General features: G+C 46.0%; 1 protein-coding gene across 1 annotated transcript; it reads left to right on the top strand.

Moving 5' to 3' along the window:
• Nucleotides 1–2,523: 2,523 nt before the first annotated feature.
• LOC127197954 (transketolase-like protein 2) lies at nucleotides 2,524–4,410 on the top strand. Its single transcript, XM_051155766.1, has one exon. It carries the CDS (start codon nucleotides 2,524–2,526, stop codon nucleotides 4,408–4,410), a length of 1,887 nt encoding a protein of 628 aa, XP_051011723.1.
• The last annotated feature ends 14,764 nt before the right edge of the window (nucleotides 4,411–19,174 follow it).

Genomic DNA, 19,174 nt, shown 5'->3' with positions numbered 1-19,174 from the left:
AGAGGGTGGTAATTGGGATGTAAAGAATTCAAACTTCAGAACAAGCAGGTAACTTATGGGAATAGCTCTGACACAGGCATAGATATGAATGTAACTGCATAGAGAGGCTTCATGTTGGCCACAGACTCTCTGCGACTTATTACTAGAGGCCATGTATGACATGAAGGAAGATTTGCAGATGTCTTATTTCTGCTCGTACAATGAGCAGAGGAAGAGTCTTAATTGCTCTGTACATCCCGCACATCTCATACAATTATAATGCTTATGAGAAATTATGTTTTCAGAACAAAAGAACTGGACACTGATGCTGGATCAGACCTGACAGGATTCATTCCTCTCAGCATGCTGGACACTGATATCCTGCATCCTTCTTGCTCCAGCCCCAAACGCCTCTGTTGCTGTTGCCCATCTGAATTGGACAACTTCCCAGACAGCACTGTACAAAGCTTCTGACCCTAATTAGTCCAGTATTTCAATCTGTCCCACACAGGACTCTTACTAAGCCTGGAATCTCTCAACATTTAGAAACTGGACCACAAATGCAATCCCTTGCTTGCTTAACCATTCCCCAATTTTTTGGGCCCCTTTTAAGGTATTATATGCCCTAATTCAGCCTGGAGAACCCTTAAGAGAACGACGTCCCATTTCTTTTAAGGGGGGTTGAGTGGCCTTCTGTTTGCTCTTTTGGTCTACAGATGCTTATTATTTTCATCGGGCAGTGGTTAAAAGTTATTATTGGTCTTATACGGAGAGAAAACTAGGCTGAACTCAGGGATGTCTCTCTTTTCCTTTATCTTTCATCTGTAGGTAAGGAGATAGCTGAAAATAAAGGGGTATATAGAAACACAGAGGGAGGATAAAACAAAAGGTAGATGATTAAACCTACTCCTTAACTCAAGGCCTTACTGTTACTCACAAAGAAGATTTTCTCTAAGTCATTGGTATAGAATTTTGTATATTGATGCAAATCATGGTCATATCAAATACTAATCTGATTTAGCACAAGAATATATATCCTAAGTCTAACAGATAGATATGATTCTATAGATATATAAGGTTAAATTGTTAAATAAGGTCTTCAGAAGCCTCAGAGACCCACAGAATTTAAAGATGTTTTTATTATTCTAAAGATTCTTTGACAAGACAAGTTAACTCCTGACAACACCCAGCCGACCTCAAAGAAGATGATGAGCATCAAAGAACCTCCTTATAGAGTTGGCTTCAAATGTGGCAAACAAGCCACTGGGCAAAATGTCCTCGTTGCTGCCACAGACAGAATTCTGCCTAAAAATGGGCAAGCTTAAATGCAGGTAGAGTCGATGACCAAACTCTGCCAAGACAGAGTAAGCAAATCTTCAATAGTCCTGCCTCACAAATAAGTCTGGCAGAGATATTTGGCTAGAAGGCCGAATATGAGGCTCCAATGTTATAGTGTTGGGTGACTGTTCAGGCAGTAAACTGTCTCAGTCATTTTTTCATTTTGGAAGCTGCTAACCTGTACTGCTGGTTCACTCAGGCATTTAAGTTTTATTCCTTCTCAACTCTCTGAGGGGGGTTGAAGACCAGATATTTTAGTTTTACAATCAAGTTTAGTTGGTTAGAGGATAAGACCTTTTTAAATCAAGATAAAGTATTTTAGTTGATAGAGATGAGATATGATAGATATGGATTTTCATTCAGAATTTTAGACTCACCAAGATAGGAAAGATGTTTACTTCAAGTTTGCCAAATGCAAATAGCCAAATCACTATGAATGTAACATTTATATAACTCATGACTGTCTTATGGTTCTTCCTGCTGTATGTAGTTTGTTTTATTCATGTGTAATAAAATAAATAAATATGGTTGGTTTTTGGTGGGGTTTTTGTTTGTTTGTTTGTTTAGTTTTTTGAGGTACTAGGGGCTGGAGAGACGGCTGGGCGCTTAAGAGCTTGGGCTACTCTTCCAGAGGACCCGGATTCAATCTCCCAATACTCATCCTGCAGGTTACAGCCATTTATAACTTTAGTTCCAGGGCATCAAAGGCCTCTCTCGTGAGTGGTGGACAGACATACAACCAAACAAATAGACCCATACACCTAAAATCAAAGTTGAAGAATAAAATTGAAGTGTTAGTAGGTGAAAGGACACAATACTATCGAAAATATTTTTCCTTAGCCAGGATATGTGGATATAAGAGCGTCTATCCCATTTCGAATTTCTGCCTTAAGGAGACGTAAAATAATGTTTAATTGTTTTTAATAATATTGAGCCTGAAGGTGCAAAAATAAACATTAAAAACCTGAGTCTGGGGTGCTGTGTCACTGTGCAAAACAAAGCCGTTGAGCATGCGCAGCGGCAGACTGGCGCAGATTTTCCATGTCACGAACAGGCGCTGCGCACGCGCAGATTTTCCTCAACGGTCGTTGAACAGGCGTTGCGCATGCGCAGACTTTCCTCAACGGTCGCCCAGCCGGCTGTTAAAGGACGCCGTGGACGCTGAAGTGGGTTTCTTGTTCTTCGGCAGCCGACCGTTCTGAAGCCATGGCCTTGGTCAACGATGCCACGCTGGACTCTAAGACTTTACAGGTGCTTCAGGATGTGGCCAATCGCCTGCGAATCCACTCAATCAGGGCCGTGTGCGCCTGCAACGCGGGGCATCCCACGTTGTGCTGCAGTGCCACGGAGATCATGGCGGCGCTCTTCTTCCACACCATGAGGTACAAACAAACAGACCCGGAACACCCTGAAAATGACCGCTTTGTCCTCTCCCAGGGCCACACGGTGCCCATCCTCTGTGCAGTTTGGGTGGAGATGGGCCGTATCTGTGAATCCGACTTGTTAAACTTGCGGAAAATCGACTGCGACCTGGAGGGTCAATCCATCCCGCGGCTGTCGTTTGTCGATGTGGCCACAGGGCCCCTTGGGCAAGGACTGGGCGTGGCCTGTGGAATGGCTTATATCGGCAAGTACTTTGACAAGGCCAGCTACCGTGTGTTCTGCCTCATGGAGCATGGTGAGTCCTTCTTCGAAGGCTCTGTCTGGGGAGCCCTGGCCTTTGCTTCCCACTACAACTTGGATAACCTCGTGGCCATCTTTGACGTGAACCGCTTGCGACAGAGTGGCACTACGCCGCTAGAGCACAGCCCAGACGTCTATGTGGAGCGCTGCCAAGCGTTTGGGTGGAATACCCACGTGGTGGATGGTCACGATGTGGAAGCCCTCTGCCGGGCCTTCTGGAAAGCAACTCAAGTCAAGAGCAAACCTACTGCCCTAATTGCCCAGACCTTCAAGGGTAGGGGTATTCCAGATGTTGAGGATGCAGAAAATTGGCATGGAAAGCCTATGCCCAAAGTCAGCACTGATGGAATCGTCAAATTCATTGAGAGTCAGATACAGACAAACAGAAGTCTCACGCCAACGGCCCCTGCTGAAGACTCACCCCAGATCAGCAGCTCCAATCTAGAAATAACCTCTCCGCCTGCATATAAACTGGGTGACGGGAAAGCTACTCGGGAAGCATGTGGCTTGGCTCTGGCTAAATTGGGCCACTCTAACAAAAGACTTTTTGTTCTAGATGGCGACACAAACAACTCCATTTTTTCAGAGATATTCAAGAAAGAGCACCCCGAGCATTTCATAGACTGCTTTATGGCCGAACAAAGCATGCTAAGTGTGGCCCTGGGGTGTGCCACACGAGGACAGACTATTGTTTTTGTTAGTACCTTTGCTTCCTTCCTGACCAGAACCTTTAATCAGATCCAAAGGAGAGCTGTCTCTCAGACCAGCATCAACTTTATTGGTTCCCACTGTGGGGTGCCTGTTGGAGAAGATGGGCCTTCCCAGATGATACTAGAGGATCTAGCCATGTTCAGGAGCATTCCTCACTGCACTGTCTTCTATCCAAGCGATGCTGTCGCTACAGAGCGTGCTGTTTATCTGGCAGCTGTCACCAAGGGAGTGTGCTTCATCCGCACCAGCCGGCCCAAAACTGCAGTGATTTATACTTCACAAGAGAACTTTGTGATTGGACAGGCCAAGGTGATCCGCCGCAGTGCAGCTGACAAGGTGACGGTTATTGGAGCAGGAGTCACACTACATGAGGCGTTAGTAGCTGCTGACGAGCTTGCTCAACAAGGGATTTCTGTTCGTGTCATTGACCCCTTCACTGTCAAACCCCTGGATGTTGCCACCATTGTTCAAAGTGCCAAAGCCACAGGTGGCCGGGTCGTCACAGTGGAAGATCACTGCCGAGAAGGTGGCATTGGCGAAGCCGTGTGTGCAGCTGTCGCCAGAGAGCCTGACGTCATCGTCCGTCACCTTGCAGTAAGGGGAGTGCCTCCAAGTGGGCAACCTGGTGAGCTGCTGGAGCTGTGTGGAATCAGTGCCAGACACATCATAGCAGCTGTGAAGGAAGTCTTAATGAAATGAAGTAGCCCGTTTCTTCAAACATCAAGGTTGTTGGCTTCTAGTCTTAAACACTAATATCCTTGTGTTACGTTTATGCTTGTTGTAGAAATCATCTCTTATAAAGTTATGCTGTTCTTAAAGCATCACTGTTGGATACCTTTATTTCTAATAATAAGGAAGGAAAACCTGAGCTAACATTCTGTTAAATTGACAAATGTCACTCTTGCTTTTTAGTTGTTAAGGTGAATTATACATTTTTAAGTTTCAAAATAGACCACAAGAACACTTAGTTATAAAATTTTGTGATAACCAACTGGGATGGGGTTAATGCAGGTATAACTGCTTATCCAATGTGTATGGTTTTTGTAAGTTAAGGGATATGTGGATTGAATTGTGCGCTTCATTAGCCCAGATTCTGAAGCCAGTGTGGCCATTTGTATAATGGCATTGCCAGGCCTTCTCCAGGCGCTATTTGATGAGCTGCCGTGGAATTTCCTCCACAGCTCATCTACTTCATGCCTCTTTGCTGGGGACACTGCTCTCTAGTACCCCCTTCCTATAAAGAAACACAGGCACGGCTAGTTCTGGTTTGTGTGTTACATATTAACAATACGTTGTTATGTGAAAATGGAGGGTTTTTTTTTAATGGTAACCAAACCACACTGTTAACTTGATTATATTCATCTCCAGAGAATAGATGTGATAAAAACTTTTTAAATGAAAAAAAATAAATAAATAAACCAAGAGTCCTATGCAGGGAAGTAAATCCTAAAAGGATGGCAGACCAAAGCTGCAACTAGAGAAATGTCAGTCACCTGGAGCACCAGGAAGAGACGAAAGGAAGGATCTGAAAATGTAAAATTGGGCAAAGAGATTTTTTCTGCTTTTGGAGAACATCAAAATACTTTTCCACAGACATGACAAAAGCCGTGGTGGTAGGGCCAGGTAGACATACTAACAGAAGCTTCCGTTAACACAGTGTTGGTAAAAGAATTATGGGAAAATATAAACACAGCACAGACCATGTCATGGATAATACACACAGCCAATACCAATAGTACCAATGATACCAAATAGATCGTGAGCAGTGGCGAGTGTGGTCTGGTGCTACAGGTGCAGGCTGACATAAGGAAGCTAAGTTCTTGCTTTTCATAGTTGTGGGGAAAGGCTGATAAACAGAACTGAAGACTTTAAGTGTATGCTTTCTAGAAGCGTGGGAGCAAATGCAAAATGAAATCACCAAGAGTTCTGAGAAGCCTCTCAAAAAAGAATTGTAAGTGGGCAAGACTCCTTCCTTCATTATAAGTCCTAATTGATTTTAAGCTATATACATGGTTTAAAAGAAACTAAATACACAAAAGAATAGCAGCTCTGCAAATTATTAACTTTTATTAAGACAAACATCCCAGAGCCATCTATAACATACGTTTAATTCATTTTTAAAATCATATGCGTTCCCATTCTATAGTTATTTCAGATTCTTTGCTGTTTTGGTAGTGATGGTAGTGGGGCTGCGGGTGATGGTGGTGGTGGTAGTGGTGCTGATGGGGATTAGAGGGGGCAGTAGGGGTGTGTGTGTATGTGAGTGAGTGCGTGTGTGTATATGTGAGTGAGTGCGTGTGTGTACATATGGTGCATGTTTACCTAAATACTGGAGTTGAACCCAGAGTCTTACTGCCAGGTGAGCCCTCCACCACTGAGCTATAGCCCAGCATGTTTTGTTTTCTTCTCTGAGCTAGAGTTTTACTGAATTGCTCAGGTTGGTCTCAATTATTCAATCCTCCTGCCACAGTCTCCCCAATAGCCAGGATCTCAAGTATGAACTATGGCGCCCAGCACAAAGCCATTGTGTCAGTGTCAGCCGTCTCTGAAGCTAAGGTCATAGCACCTCAGATTCTAAATTTTTAGTGCAAAATGAAGAAGAGAACATGTTTTCTGAAATGTTTAAATTATTATGCTTAGAGTAAAAATTATCTTATATATTAATTAAAAACTACTGACCCATAAGGTTTAAACTAACACTATGTCATCCAGCTATGATACTCTCTTTAAAATCATTTACATGTACAATTTTGTCAAGAGTCATCATAAGTTATAAGTCACTTTCCTTTGGGGCTGGGAAAGGTAAACGTTCCACAAACTGCAGTCTGAAGACAGTGAATGGAAATCCTGGTTGTTATACTTACTGATCTACGGAGGGTGTTCTGGGAAAGCCTGGCACGGTGGAGAAAGAGGAAGAAGGCCAAGCTGCAAAGCCGCCTCGCCTCACAGCACTTTGCTTTGCCCAGATTGGCTGGGCTCAAGGAAGTTTGCTCAGAATTGTGGAGCAATAGAAACTGTTAACCTTGCAATCGTGCCATGTACAACAGAGCATAGAGGCAACACTGTTGGGAAAGCCTTTGGACAAGCACGTGATACATTCTGAAATGTTCTAAAAGCGCAGGTGTAGAAAGCCTGCAGGTGTCTTCCAATCATCCACTGTCCTCAAAGGTGGGGCTAGATTTTGAGGTTCACTCTGGATTTGTCCCCTTACTGCAAGGGTTGTGACGGAGTCAGGCAGCATGCTACCCACCATGTCCCTCCCCAGTTAATGCCTGCTGCCAACCAAGTTCACACCCACTTTCTGCCTAGCTCCTTGCCCTGCACAGCATGCTCAGTGGCTCCCTTGAGCTCTGCTTCCAAGGAGGTCTGCCCAGTGGGTGTCTGGAAGGGCAAACACAGGGCAGAGCCAAGCTGGACCCCCATTGGGCCTTCCTTATAGAGTAAAGCATACCATCCTCTTGAGAGTCTGACGAGGGGGCGGTACCCTCCTATGTTCAGCTCTCTAAACACCTGCTTTCTTAATTACTCTTAATTAGTCAGGAGCCAAGTGCCACTCAGTGGGTTCCTGGTAAACAAAGAAGCTAGCTGCTCTTGGTTCTGTGGGCTGGAATCTGAAATTAGGGTGTCAGCAGAGTTAAAATGGTATGAGCCTCCACCGGGCTGCAGACTCACCGGGCTGCAGACTACCGACTTCTCATTGCATCCTCACACAGCAGAAAGATGAGATGGCTCTCTGTGGTTCTTTTTGTAAGTAGTAGCCTTGTTCATAAGCTAGTACCCACATAACCCCTCAAAGATCACACTGATTGTCACCCTCCCACTGGGGTTAGGGTTATCCGACGCTCCACCCACTGTTCCTACCCACAAAAAGCAAGCAAGCAAACAAACTTAGGTAACCAGTGCTTTCCTTACTCCACTGACTTTAGTTAGCCTCTGCATGCCTGATTCCTCTTAAAGCCTCTATGCGTGCACATCCACGGCCTTACTGGTATCAGTGGCAGCCAATGGATAAGTTATGGATTTCCAGTGCATAGCTTGGTGGCTATAGTTAACATACAGTGTACATGGTATGTTGGAAGCTTACGAACATAGGTGTTCAATGGTCTTACTACACAAGCATAGCACAAGGATACCACACAAGGCGACTGGCATGCTTGCTTGACTGTGATAACCACTTCACAGGGTACAATGTCTCTCAAGATACCACATACACTGGAAGTAGATTCAATCATTTATTTATTTTTGCTTTTGTAGCACAAGGTCTCATGTAGCCCAGGCTAGCTTCAGCCATATGATGTGAACAAGGCTATCCTTCAACTCCTGCTCCTCATGCCATCATTTTCCCCCAACACACACACACACACACACACACACACACACACACACACACACACACACCTGCTAGGATTACAGGTGTGCACCATCTCACCAGGCCTACATTCATTTTTTTCCAATTATGAATAACACAGTCAAACCTGGGGAAACCAAACCTGGTGGCACAAGCCTGTAATACTACTTGGAATGGGAAGGCAGAAGGATGGCATCACTGAGCCACACAGTGAGTCAAAGCCAGCCAGCGTGTATATGGACTAGGACTGAGGATGGAGCTCAAAGGTACAGCATTTGCCTGGTGTACACAAGCCTGGGGGCCAGTCACAGGAAATTTTACAAAAGAGAGCAGAGGTAAAATGTTTTAGACCAACCAACACATCCCAAGTCACACCCGGCATCCAGCTGCAGCCGTGCCTCTAGGAAAATGTTCAGCAGCGACTACTCCACAGCGCCTCGCGGTCCCGAGCTGGCAGGTGGGTGCTGTCCACACTGGCCCTCACTGCACAGTATGGACTGAAACATCACACATTTCTGTGAACTTGTCCTCATGGGGTCAGTGGACAATTAGGATGGGCCACTGTGGAACCAGGTGCCTAAGTGTGCTGCAGGTGTCACTGCTAACGTATTACATACTACCATACTATTCGTCTTCAGAAAAGCTGTTCGGGGAGACAGTAGACCCGAAATGACTCTGAGTAGAAGCTGGAAAGGACACGAATGGCCCAAACAGCTCAGATTTTAATAAATGTGTATTTTCAAAGGCTCAGATGAGAGAGCGAATGGTCTAAATGTTTCCCCATTCCACTGTAAGCATTGTCTCTCAGTTAAACTATGAGGACGCTATTTCGCTTACTCTGTCTTCAAATCAAACGTTGTCCTGCTGAGCACGGAATCCTGGGATTCCTCTGGATGCTCAGATCCTCCTGAGTAAATTTAACTGTCTGTTTCAGGATTTTAACATCAAGGTCTGGCTTGGGATTTAATTTCACAGGCTGTGCCTGTCAGCTTGTATGTAGCCCACTTTCATCACAGTTCAAAGGGAGTATGTGAAAGTCTTCGGGTAAGTAGGTCACTGGAGAGCCATGGTACATGCCAGGAAGCCTGGGACTCCTGGATCTGAAGCTCTTGTGCTGATCTGCGGTGCATGCCCACAATTTTGTAACCCTGTTGGACATATCAGTTCCACTGAGAACCGTAGCTCCCCGGGGAAGTCTGCCTGGGATACACAGGTCTGTAGTGGTCCATATGAGAGGAAATGAATGTCAACATCTGGCCTCTGGCAGCACAGACATTCGAAGACTTCAGGAAGACGGTCCAGTTGGACAGTCACATCCCAGTCCATGCAGCTCACGTCGCCAGAAGTTTCTGGAACTTGGAGAAAGGCTTTTAAAAAGGAGGTGGCAAGCCAGGCATACTGGCACACACCTGTAATCCCAGCACTCAGAGAGGCAGAGGCAGATGGGTATCTGTGAGTTGCACGATTCAAGAGCCCATTTGACACTCCAACCCTGCACGGCTCCTTCATCCTGACTACCTGAGAAAATGTAAGTGCCTGGTGTTGCCACCCAGTGAACTGCTTCCTCTTTCTACCGCACAGAAACAGCTGGAGCACTGAGCCCAGCAAACATCAGCCATATGTTCAGCAAACAACAGATGCAGAGTGCAGGGCAGGTGAGGAGCTCTACAGCTGGTCTGACGCTGACACAGCGGGACCACAGTGACAGGGCACACTAAGCAAAAGCTATGACTCCTTGTCCCCTCTAATTGAGAGTCACCTTGATATATAACCACATTTTCCCCTCCCCCCTTTTTATATTGAAAATAGATTTCCCCTCATGTAATAAATCTTGACTACAGAGTCCCCTCTCTATCCAACTCCCAACTCCTCCCAACCTCCCTTTCCATCCAGAGGCGCCCCCTTTCATCTCTCATGAAAAAATAAAGAGGCGACCGCCAGCAGAGATGAGCTGTGCACTGTCCCCGCAAACCCCATCATCAGACCAGAGCTCTCCCTGCCTTCCTAAGGAGACCTGGTGGGCCCCAGAAACATTCAGGTTAGACCTCTTAGAGCCACTCCCCGGCCTGCCTGGTCCCCCTGGGCCACAGCCAGAAGCATTGAGCTGCACTCTGTTCTCGGAGCTCCACTGTCAGGCCCATGGCTCTGCCTGCCTCCCTGAGGAGTCCGTTCATCATCAGGAGCATCCAGCCAACACCAGGGATAACCTGTACCTACTATGAGTGTCATTGCCTTCCTTGCACCGTGATTGAGAAGCAGCTTCGTGAGTTCAACGTCTGTGGGCGTGGCCAGGTGGGCTGATACTGTGGCTCTCAGGGCCAACAGGACTGGCCTGCCCACTAGAAACATTGTCGGGAAAGGAATAGTCCCTTCCAGCATGAGTTTGAGCCAAAGCGATGACAAGCCAAAGAGCTGCCACTGCTGCAAGTTCAAAGCTTCCAGCTTGTTGTGAGCACAGTGGAAGACAGACTGGCAGATGAACCTGGACGTGCCAAAGAAGCCAGCAATGGATCCAGAACAGCCACCATAGACCACACAGCAACAAGCAGGCAGCGGGGACAGTGCCCTCTAGTGTTCACCTCCAGCAGAGACAACGGGGAGGCTCCCTAGGACCTTTCTCACTATTTATATGTTAATATGTTTGTAAGCTCACATACAGTTTTTTTTGGGGGGGGGGAGGAGGTAATTTCAAATAGAATCATTTGTTGTATTCCTCAAATGGTAAACAGTCACCACTCAGCTAGAGGCTGTCATGTAGTTGAGCTTCTCTGGGCAATGAGAGTCCCACCAAGAGTGACCCCAAAAATTCCTACAGCTGAGGAACACCTTTAGCAAAGTGACTGGTTGCAAACTTAACTTTAAAAAAAGCAGTAGTCGTCCTTTATACAAATAATAAACAGGCTAAGAAAGAAATCAGGGAAACAACATCCTTCACAGTAGGCACAGATAATATAAAGTATCTTGGTGTAACACTAACCAAGCAAGCGAAAGACCTGTATGACAAGAATTTCAAGTCTCTGAAGAAAGGATTCCTTTCTTCAGAGAACGTGAAGAAGATCTCAGAAGATGGAAAGATCTCCCATGCTCATCGATCTTTAGGGTTAACATAGAAAAATGGCCATCTTACCAAAGGCAATTTACAGATTCAATGCGAGTCCCACCAAAATTCCAACACAATTCTTTACAGACATTAAAGGAACAATTCTATATGGAAAGACCAAAAACCTAGGGGAGTTTAAACAATCCTATACAGTAAAAAAAAAAAAAAAAAAAAAAAAAAAAAAAAAAACTTCTGGAAGTATCACCATATCTGATTTCAAGCTGTACGACGGAGCAAATAACAATAAAACCCACATGGTTATGGCATAAAAACAGACATTTTTATCAATAGAATAAAATAAAAGACCCAGAAATAAACCCACACACCTATAGCGCTTGAGTTTTTACCAAGAAGCCAAAACCATACAATGGAAAAAAAAGAAAGAAAGCATCTTCAACAAATAATGTTGGTCTAACTGGGTGTTAGTTTGTAGAAGACTGTGAATAGATTCATATCTATCACCCTGCACAAAACTCAAGTCCAAGTGGATCAAAGAACTCAACGTAAGCCAGATACACTAAATCTAATAGAAGAGAAAGTGGAAAATATCCTTGAACACATTGGCACAGGAGACAACTTCCTAAACAGTACACTAGTAGTGCAGGCACTATGACCGACGACTAATAATAAATGGAACCTCATGAAACTAAAAAGCTTCTGTAAGGCAAAGAACACTGTCAATGGGGGAAAGATCTTCACCAACCCTACGTCTGACAGAGGGCTACTATCCCATATATATAAAGAACTCAAGAAATTAGATACAAACAAACCAAATAGCCCAATTCCAAATGAAGTATAGAGCTAAACAAAGAATTCTCAACAAAGGAATATAGAATGGCTGAGAAGCACTTAAAGAAATGTTCAGTGTCATTAGTCATTAGGGATAAAGATGGAGCAGAGATTGAGGAACTGGCCAACCAATGGCTGGGCCAATTTGAGACCCATCCCAGGGAGAGAGCCAACCCCTGACTCTATTAATGGTACTCTGCTCTGCTTGTAGACAGGAGCCTAGCATAGCTGTCTCCTGGGAGGCTGCATCCAGCAGCTGATGGAAACACATGCATGAGTGATATTACTGTTTGCCATCGTATCTTTTCCTGTTGCTGGGATAAAAACACCCTGGAAAAAGCAACTCAAGGAAGAAGGGGTTTATTTCAGCTCACAGGTCAAGGATGACGTCCATCAGAGTGGTCCTGTCCAGAATCAAGAAGCAAGGAGATAAATGTGAGAGCTCTGCTTTTTACTTTTAATTTTCAAAATCTATTGAAAAGTACTCTCTTTTTCAAAAATTATTTAAAAGAGCTCTCTTGTATTTTTGTGTTTTGATTTTTTAATCTTTGAGATTATAATATAGTATAGTCACATTTCTCCCTTCCCTTTTCTTCCTCCAAATTCTCCATTATCGCCTCCAACTCTCCTTGAAACCCATGGTCTCATTTTTTTTCATGATTATTGTGTGCATGCGTGCGTGTGTGTGTGTGTGTGTGTGTGTGTGTATGCACGCTCGAGTGCACACTTGCAGATGTATGTGTGAGGTTACTTGTATATATGTCTTCTGGGCTGACCATTTTGGCACTGGACAACCAACTTCTGTGCTCTTCTCTTGGGGAGACCACCCACCTGCTCCCAGCTTTCCTGTTGTCTGTCGTTCTCTGTGCAGGGTTGAGGCATCATGGGATTTTGCTCATCCATCTCCCCCTGGTTCAGCTCACATTTAGGAAGTCATTTTGGTGAGACTAAAGTGTAGCTTTGATGTAACTTCAGATGTTATCAGAAGACACATTTTAAACACTTCAGGGTCCTCTGCCTGAGGACTAGCCCAGCACACAGCTAAGAGAGGTCTCCTCCATCATCCCCATCACAAACACCCGCTCCCACTGGGTGTACTCCCAGTGCCATTGCAAAAAAAGCCTATCTTTCTACACTGCTCTCTTGAGCTAAAGAGCAAACATACAGTTTCTATGGCATCTTTCCCCATACCAGGGACATCAGTTAACCTTCAAAGATGCATTGGCTGAAAACAGCAGTCGTGAACACTGACTGTGCAGCACACACAGAGCCACACATTTCCTAGATGGTCTCAGAGAACGCCACAGCCTCTCTGCAGGCTGTGTTCTTGACGCTGTCAAGTTCCCAGTGTGCTAACACCTTTGGCTCCATACCTCTTATCTCATCAGTCCCAGCAGTGCAGTCATCCAGGGTTCCAGGCTTAGGTCTGGCCCAGAGTCACCTGCCCTTATCAGCCATGGCTGTCCCCACTCATGGCAGCAGAGTGCGTGATGGCCTAGCTGGCAACAAACCAGGAAGTCTGAGTCCCGTCAGGGAGATCAGAATCCTCCCTTTCACACCTCTTTCTGTGCCTCTGTCTTCACTCTTGAGGGGGGCAGGAGTCCCAAATTTGTGTTACTAAGTCATACTGAGCACCCAGTTTCCTTTTCTACCTCCTCCTCTGCAGAATGGCTAGTTCCTTAGTGCTCTGACACAATTAAAAAACGAATCTGTTAACATCATCTCAGTACTGGTTTTCACAGTTTACTAAAACGTCCTTTTAAAAGATTTATTCCTACTCCAGCCTGCAAGGCAAGTCGACCAGGGTACCTGAAAGTGGGAGTGGGTATTGAAGGGATGGAGACACGAGGAATGAAGCAAAGACAAGACGAAGGTGGCATTAGCCAGATTCAGAGTTCGAGGCTAGCCTGGTCTACAAAGCAAGTTCAGGACAGCCGAGGGAGGGAGGGACGGAGGGAGGGAGGGAAGGAGAAATGGACAGAGGGAGGGAGGGAGGGAGGAATAGAGGGAAGGAGGGAGGGAGAAAAAAGGAAGAGGCTTAGCCAAAGGTAGCCAGTCATGGGCATGGGTCTTTGGGGACTAGATCAATTTTCTTGAGAGGCTTGTTACCCCCACACAGTTGCCTCTGGTTTCCCACATGGGCTTAAGACCCTGCCGGCTTCTCTGCTGCTTTGTAATGTACCCAGGAAGCCTGGCACTAGACCTGTGAGCCAAATAAGCTTTTCCCTATGATTGTTACCCAGAAACATTCCAGGATCCTCCTGGAGCTTCAAATAGACTAAGACTGACTCTAAGATTTTCAAAAACCTTAAATAAATATTGGAAATATGCTGCCATAACTTTAAGTTGCAAATCCTGATTGTTTACTTACCAAACGCAGTCCAAACAGCCACAGACAAGGGCTAACGGACCAGGCCAGCCGCCAGTGCTCATGATGCTCAAAGAACGACATTGGAAATGCAAAGAGACACGTCTTGGGGAAATGCCAGTTATTACTGAAAATCGCCCCTAAAATCCCTGTGGAGGGCTCTGGACTTAGCTGCTATCACACTCAAGCAAGCCCCACATCCCCAGGCAGGATAAGAAGGCTGGAGCAGGCAAGTTCTTCATTTGTGGGGGGCTTGAATGCTAGGGATTCTCAAAGATGTGGCGGCCAGAGCTTTGCACACTCCGGGCACATAGCAAGTGTTTTGTGAATGTTAATCCCCCACCATGTCTTTCATGGATGTAGGTGTGTCTATAAATCCTAGTGACAGAATATCAATAATTAAAATCTATTTTTTAAATCTATAGGTTAGTTATCTCAAGAGAGCAACTAAGGCACCTCAAGGCACATATCACAGTCTCAGTATGACATACCCTGCAGTATGACAGGCTCCACTAACCTCTCCTGAGTCTCCATGCCCATGCCTTAGCGCGATGATTAATAATGCTGTGCATTTGCTGCCACCTTGTGGCAAGTTGTATTATTACTAACTGATCGCGATTCTGTAACCAGCAGCTGTATCAAGCTGCTGATGACAGTGTCTATATGGAGGTGCCTTTTAAATACAAAAAGCAGCAAATCCCATGTTATCTGCGCAGTTACAAACCAGCAAATGCAGAGAACATTCCTCCTGAACCCTCAGGTCACTGAAACGGGTCTGGAGCAATGAGCCTTTGACGGGTAACTTTCAGCTAGATGCTCGCTACTGTAATGACACGAAGCGACGAGGACAACCCCTGCTCAACAAATACATAAACCAGACTAGCCAGCTAATCACGATTCCCTGGGTTTTCAATCATAATTTCCTACCTTAACTTTTGGAAATACCTATGCAATGGTGTACCGTTTAAAGAAGGGGGAAATACTTCTCAGGACGAACAGCGCAGCTTGGGGGTTATTGGAGTCAGACGCACTCCACGTCCTGGGTTCTCTGCCTGGTTCCCTGGGTGTTGTGGTGGGCTCATCTGGGTAGACCTTAGGATAGACCGTGCATCTGTTACCTTTTCCATTACTGTGTTAAACTACCCTGAAAAGGGCAGGGAGGCGTTAATTTTGTCTCACAGTTCAAGGATGCACTCCACCACCGTGGGGCAAGAGCGTGAGGTCACGGTCATTACTTGGAGATGAACTCTGGCAGTCAGCTCGCTTTCTCCTTTTTATTCATCCCGCGGTGGCAGTGGCGGGGGGAGGAGGACGGGGGGTTGGCGGGGCGGGGGGTGGGGGGCAGGGAACACGGCCTGTGGAGTGGAGCTGCTCACAGCAGTCCAGTCATCCTCAACCACCTCTGGATGGTCCCACAGAAACCTGCCCAGAGCTGACCTAATTCAGGCAGTCCCCCACAGGTGTGCCTTGAGGCTTGGCTCTTCAGGGACTCTGGAATCAGTCAATATTAGCCTCCACCGGAAGGTAACAGTTCTGCATTTGTAAAATGTCTGCTCACCCTAGATGGGAAACTAGCCGGCCAAACCCAGGTTACAGGCAGCCACGTTATCAAAAAGTCACACCCCAGGGCTCTACAGCGTCTGTGACCTCTCTGAGGAAAGGGGACCAGGGAGGTAGTCATTAATGCCCCCCCCCCCTGAGCCTTGGGACCCCTATGCTCCTTCTACCTCCCTTCTCCTCCAGGGAGCCTTAACAAGGCCCGATTTCATGAGCGCCTCCTGCAGGCGGTCGGTATGGTCCTGATTCAAGACAAGAAAAAATTCAGAGAGCTCTAGGCGAGACATAGACATGTACATATATTATTTTCCGTTTCTTTGAGGTAGTTATTTCAACCTAGAGCTTGTCACTCTAGGCTACCATTAAAGGCCCTTCCCTTTTCATCCCTCGTTCTATAAAATAAACCTCCTTAACACAACAGGAAGCTCCCTTTCTGGAAGACTTTTATACTTGCTTGGTTGATTCTAAAATACACACACACATACACACGCGCGCGCATTTCTCCCAACACTGTGTGTGTATGCTTCCTTTTGCTTATACAATAAAGTCTTTGCAGACATGAGTTTTAGAGATAGTGTGTTGCATTCACCACAGGCCATGCCTTGATTTTAACAGTCCTGGGGCATAAATATTTATTTTGTAGATGAGCAAACAGGAGGTTCAAAGTGCTAAGCCAAGCTTAGGGTCATGAATCCGAAGTCAACATGGCTAGATAGCAGTTTTCTAGTTGCTGCCTCACTGGGGAGCCCAGTTGTGGTCAGGAGTGACCGAGTAAAAAAGAGGCTCTGTCACGGAGTTCCTCATTTTCTCCCAGGAGTGACAGCTAGGACATACCAGCATGCAAAGCCCCTTAAGAGGAAAGAGCAATGGTCACGGAGTTCGTGCCTCATCTCAAAGTCAGCTAAGCCTAGCTGTGATGGGGGGCACAGGCATGGGCCAGCAGGAAGCCAAAAGAAGTGAGCCTTGCCAGGGATGGAAACGGCATGTGACTCCTTTGTGCGTCTCATTTTCTACGAATTTACCAGGAGACTCCCTGCCTTGAATGGGGCTGGGACAGCCAAGGAAGGGGCCTTGCCTTTCTACACAGTGCTTGCTCTCTTCCAGCAGGACTTTGGGATTCCAAGCAGGCAAGGGGTCCCAAGGATGCTAATCCTGGTGCTAGCCAGACTGTCCTCGTGGTGGCAGTGTAGCCTTAGTTAGCAGATGCTGAACGTGGCCCTGCTGTTCTCACTCTTTCAGTCAGTCACTTATCTAGTTTTGTGCCACTTTAAAACCTACTCTACATAAAAGCTCAGGTAAAGGGGATACAAAGATTTATCTTGGATTTTAATGGTTTGCATTCTGTCCTGGACCTGGGATCTAAATGCTGAGTGGAAGACAGGTGACATGTGACTGTGGTGAGTGCTGGCCGCAGCAGTGGTGGCAGTGAGGGTCATCGTAAAGTGGGACAAAGTCCTTCAAATCTCATCTTAGCCGTGGCTTCCATCCGAAGTGTGGCTCTGTCTTTGACTGCTGGTTGGGCCATGGACTGCCTGGATCATATCTGCATCTGTCATCAGATTCCTCTGGTCCCCTGGCAGCATCCCTCATCTCATGCCTCCCCAGTCCTTGCACTGCTTACAAATAGAATCTCACTGCTGAGGGAGGCGTGGAACACACAGGCACCCTGCCCTCCCTAGTCGCTGGAAAGACACCTCGAGGTCCGTCCACTCCAAGTTTAGCTCTTCCTCTACATCTCACCACCCAAGTTCCTCTGTGGTTCTTCTCATGTGGGAAGGGGCGAGGGAAATTTGTCCAAATGAACGCTGGTTGATAGGCAGCTTCAGAGAAGAATGCAGCAGCTAAGTCTTACAAGCTCTTCCTATTCATAAATAGGTGCTTATCTTTTGAGAGTGTGCTTCCCAAGATACCTGTCTTCCTGTCTTCAAGAAACTAAACTATAAGTCAATACAAATCTGTTATTTAGAAACTCAAAACTTACTTTGAGCATCAGAAAATGGTCAGGCACCACATAATGACATTTTAATCAACAACAACAACAACCAATGGGCTGTGGTCTCTTATTATTCCAATAAAGCCTAAAAGTAACTACCCCTGGAGTTGTCATTCTACTTGCCATGTTTAATATGTTTAGAAACACAAATACATAACATGGCTGATAGTCTGCACAATCACATGCAATCCAGGTATGTAGTATGGGACCAATGGCTCCACTACATAGATCAGGAGTGCAATGAACTCCTTTACCTCAGAGACCAGGTGTGCAGTGAACTTTACCTCAGAGACCAGGTGTGCAGTGAACTTTACCTCAGAGACCAGGTGTGCAGTGAACTTTACCTCAGAGACCAGGTGTGCAGTGAACTTTACCTCAGAGACCAGGTGTGCAGTGAACTCTACCTCAGAGACCAGGTGTGCAGTGAACTTTACCTCAGAGACCAGGTGTGCAGTGGATTTCATCTCAGAGACCAGATGCACAGTGGACTTTACCTCAGAGACTAGGGAGTGCAATAGGCTTTACCCCAGAGATCGTGTAGGCAGTGGGCTTTACCTCAGAGACCAGGTGTACAGTGAACCTTACCCCAGAGACTGGGGCAGGGCGTGCAATGGACTTTACCCCAGAGATCATGTAGGCAGTGGGCTTTACCTCGGAGACCAAGTGTGCAATAGACTTTATGCCAGAGACCAGCTGTGCAGTGGAAACCAGAGGTACACTAAACACCACCTCAAAGACCGGTGTATGGACTTTGCCGCAGAGACCAGGTGTGCCATGTCAGGGGCTCTACCATTTGGAGGATGGTAAGGACACTTCTTGGCGCTACCATAACTGAAATGCAGACAACGTGTGTCTCAAGGAGGGCCTCAAGGTCAATCAGCTCGCGTCCATGCTTCCATCCTGTGAGACCTAATGAAGATCGTGTCTTGAGATCTCCTTGGGAACGGAAGGACTATGTGAGCACAGAGGACTGTTATCACCAACTGGTGATTTCTGTAATTCTCCGCCAGTGAGATGACATGATAAATGACTTCTTGGGGCTCTTCCAATTCTCCTGTGATAGCTTTTTAGCTAAAAAAAAAAATCATCCTGTAGCTCTCCATTAGTCTAGAAAGCAGTACTGTCCTTAAGAGGCACCCATGCGACAGTTATCACACCCTTTTTCAACCTGGCCTCCAATTCAATTCGGAGGTTTTAAAGTGTTTGACCTGAAGCTAGTTTTAAAGGCAGTAGATAAAGAGGCATCGTAAGTCTCTTCATTCTCAAACTCCATGACTTATCAAGACTCCTCTACGGTAACAGCAAATG

Source organism: Acomys russatus, chromosome 14 (assembly GCF_903995435.1).
Source record: "Acomys russatus chromosome 14, mAcoRus1.1, whole genome shotgun sequence".
In the NCBI taxonomy this organism is placed as follows: domain Eukaryota; kingdom Metazoa; phylum Chordata; class Mammalia; order Rodentia; family Muridae; genus Acomys; species Acomys russatus.
Note: the sequence above shows the minus strand (reverse complement) of the source record. Positions and strands in the feature narration are given on the sequence as shown.

What these genes read in the sequence shown, in the direction of transcription:
- LOC127197954 (XM_051155766.1), top strand. Translation starts at nt 2,524, where the DNA reads ATGGCCTTGGTCAACGATGCCACGCTGGACTCTAAGACTTTACAGGTG.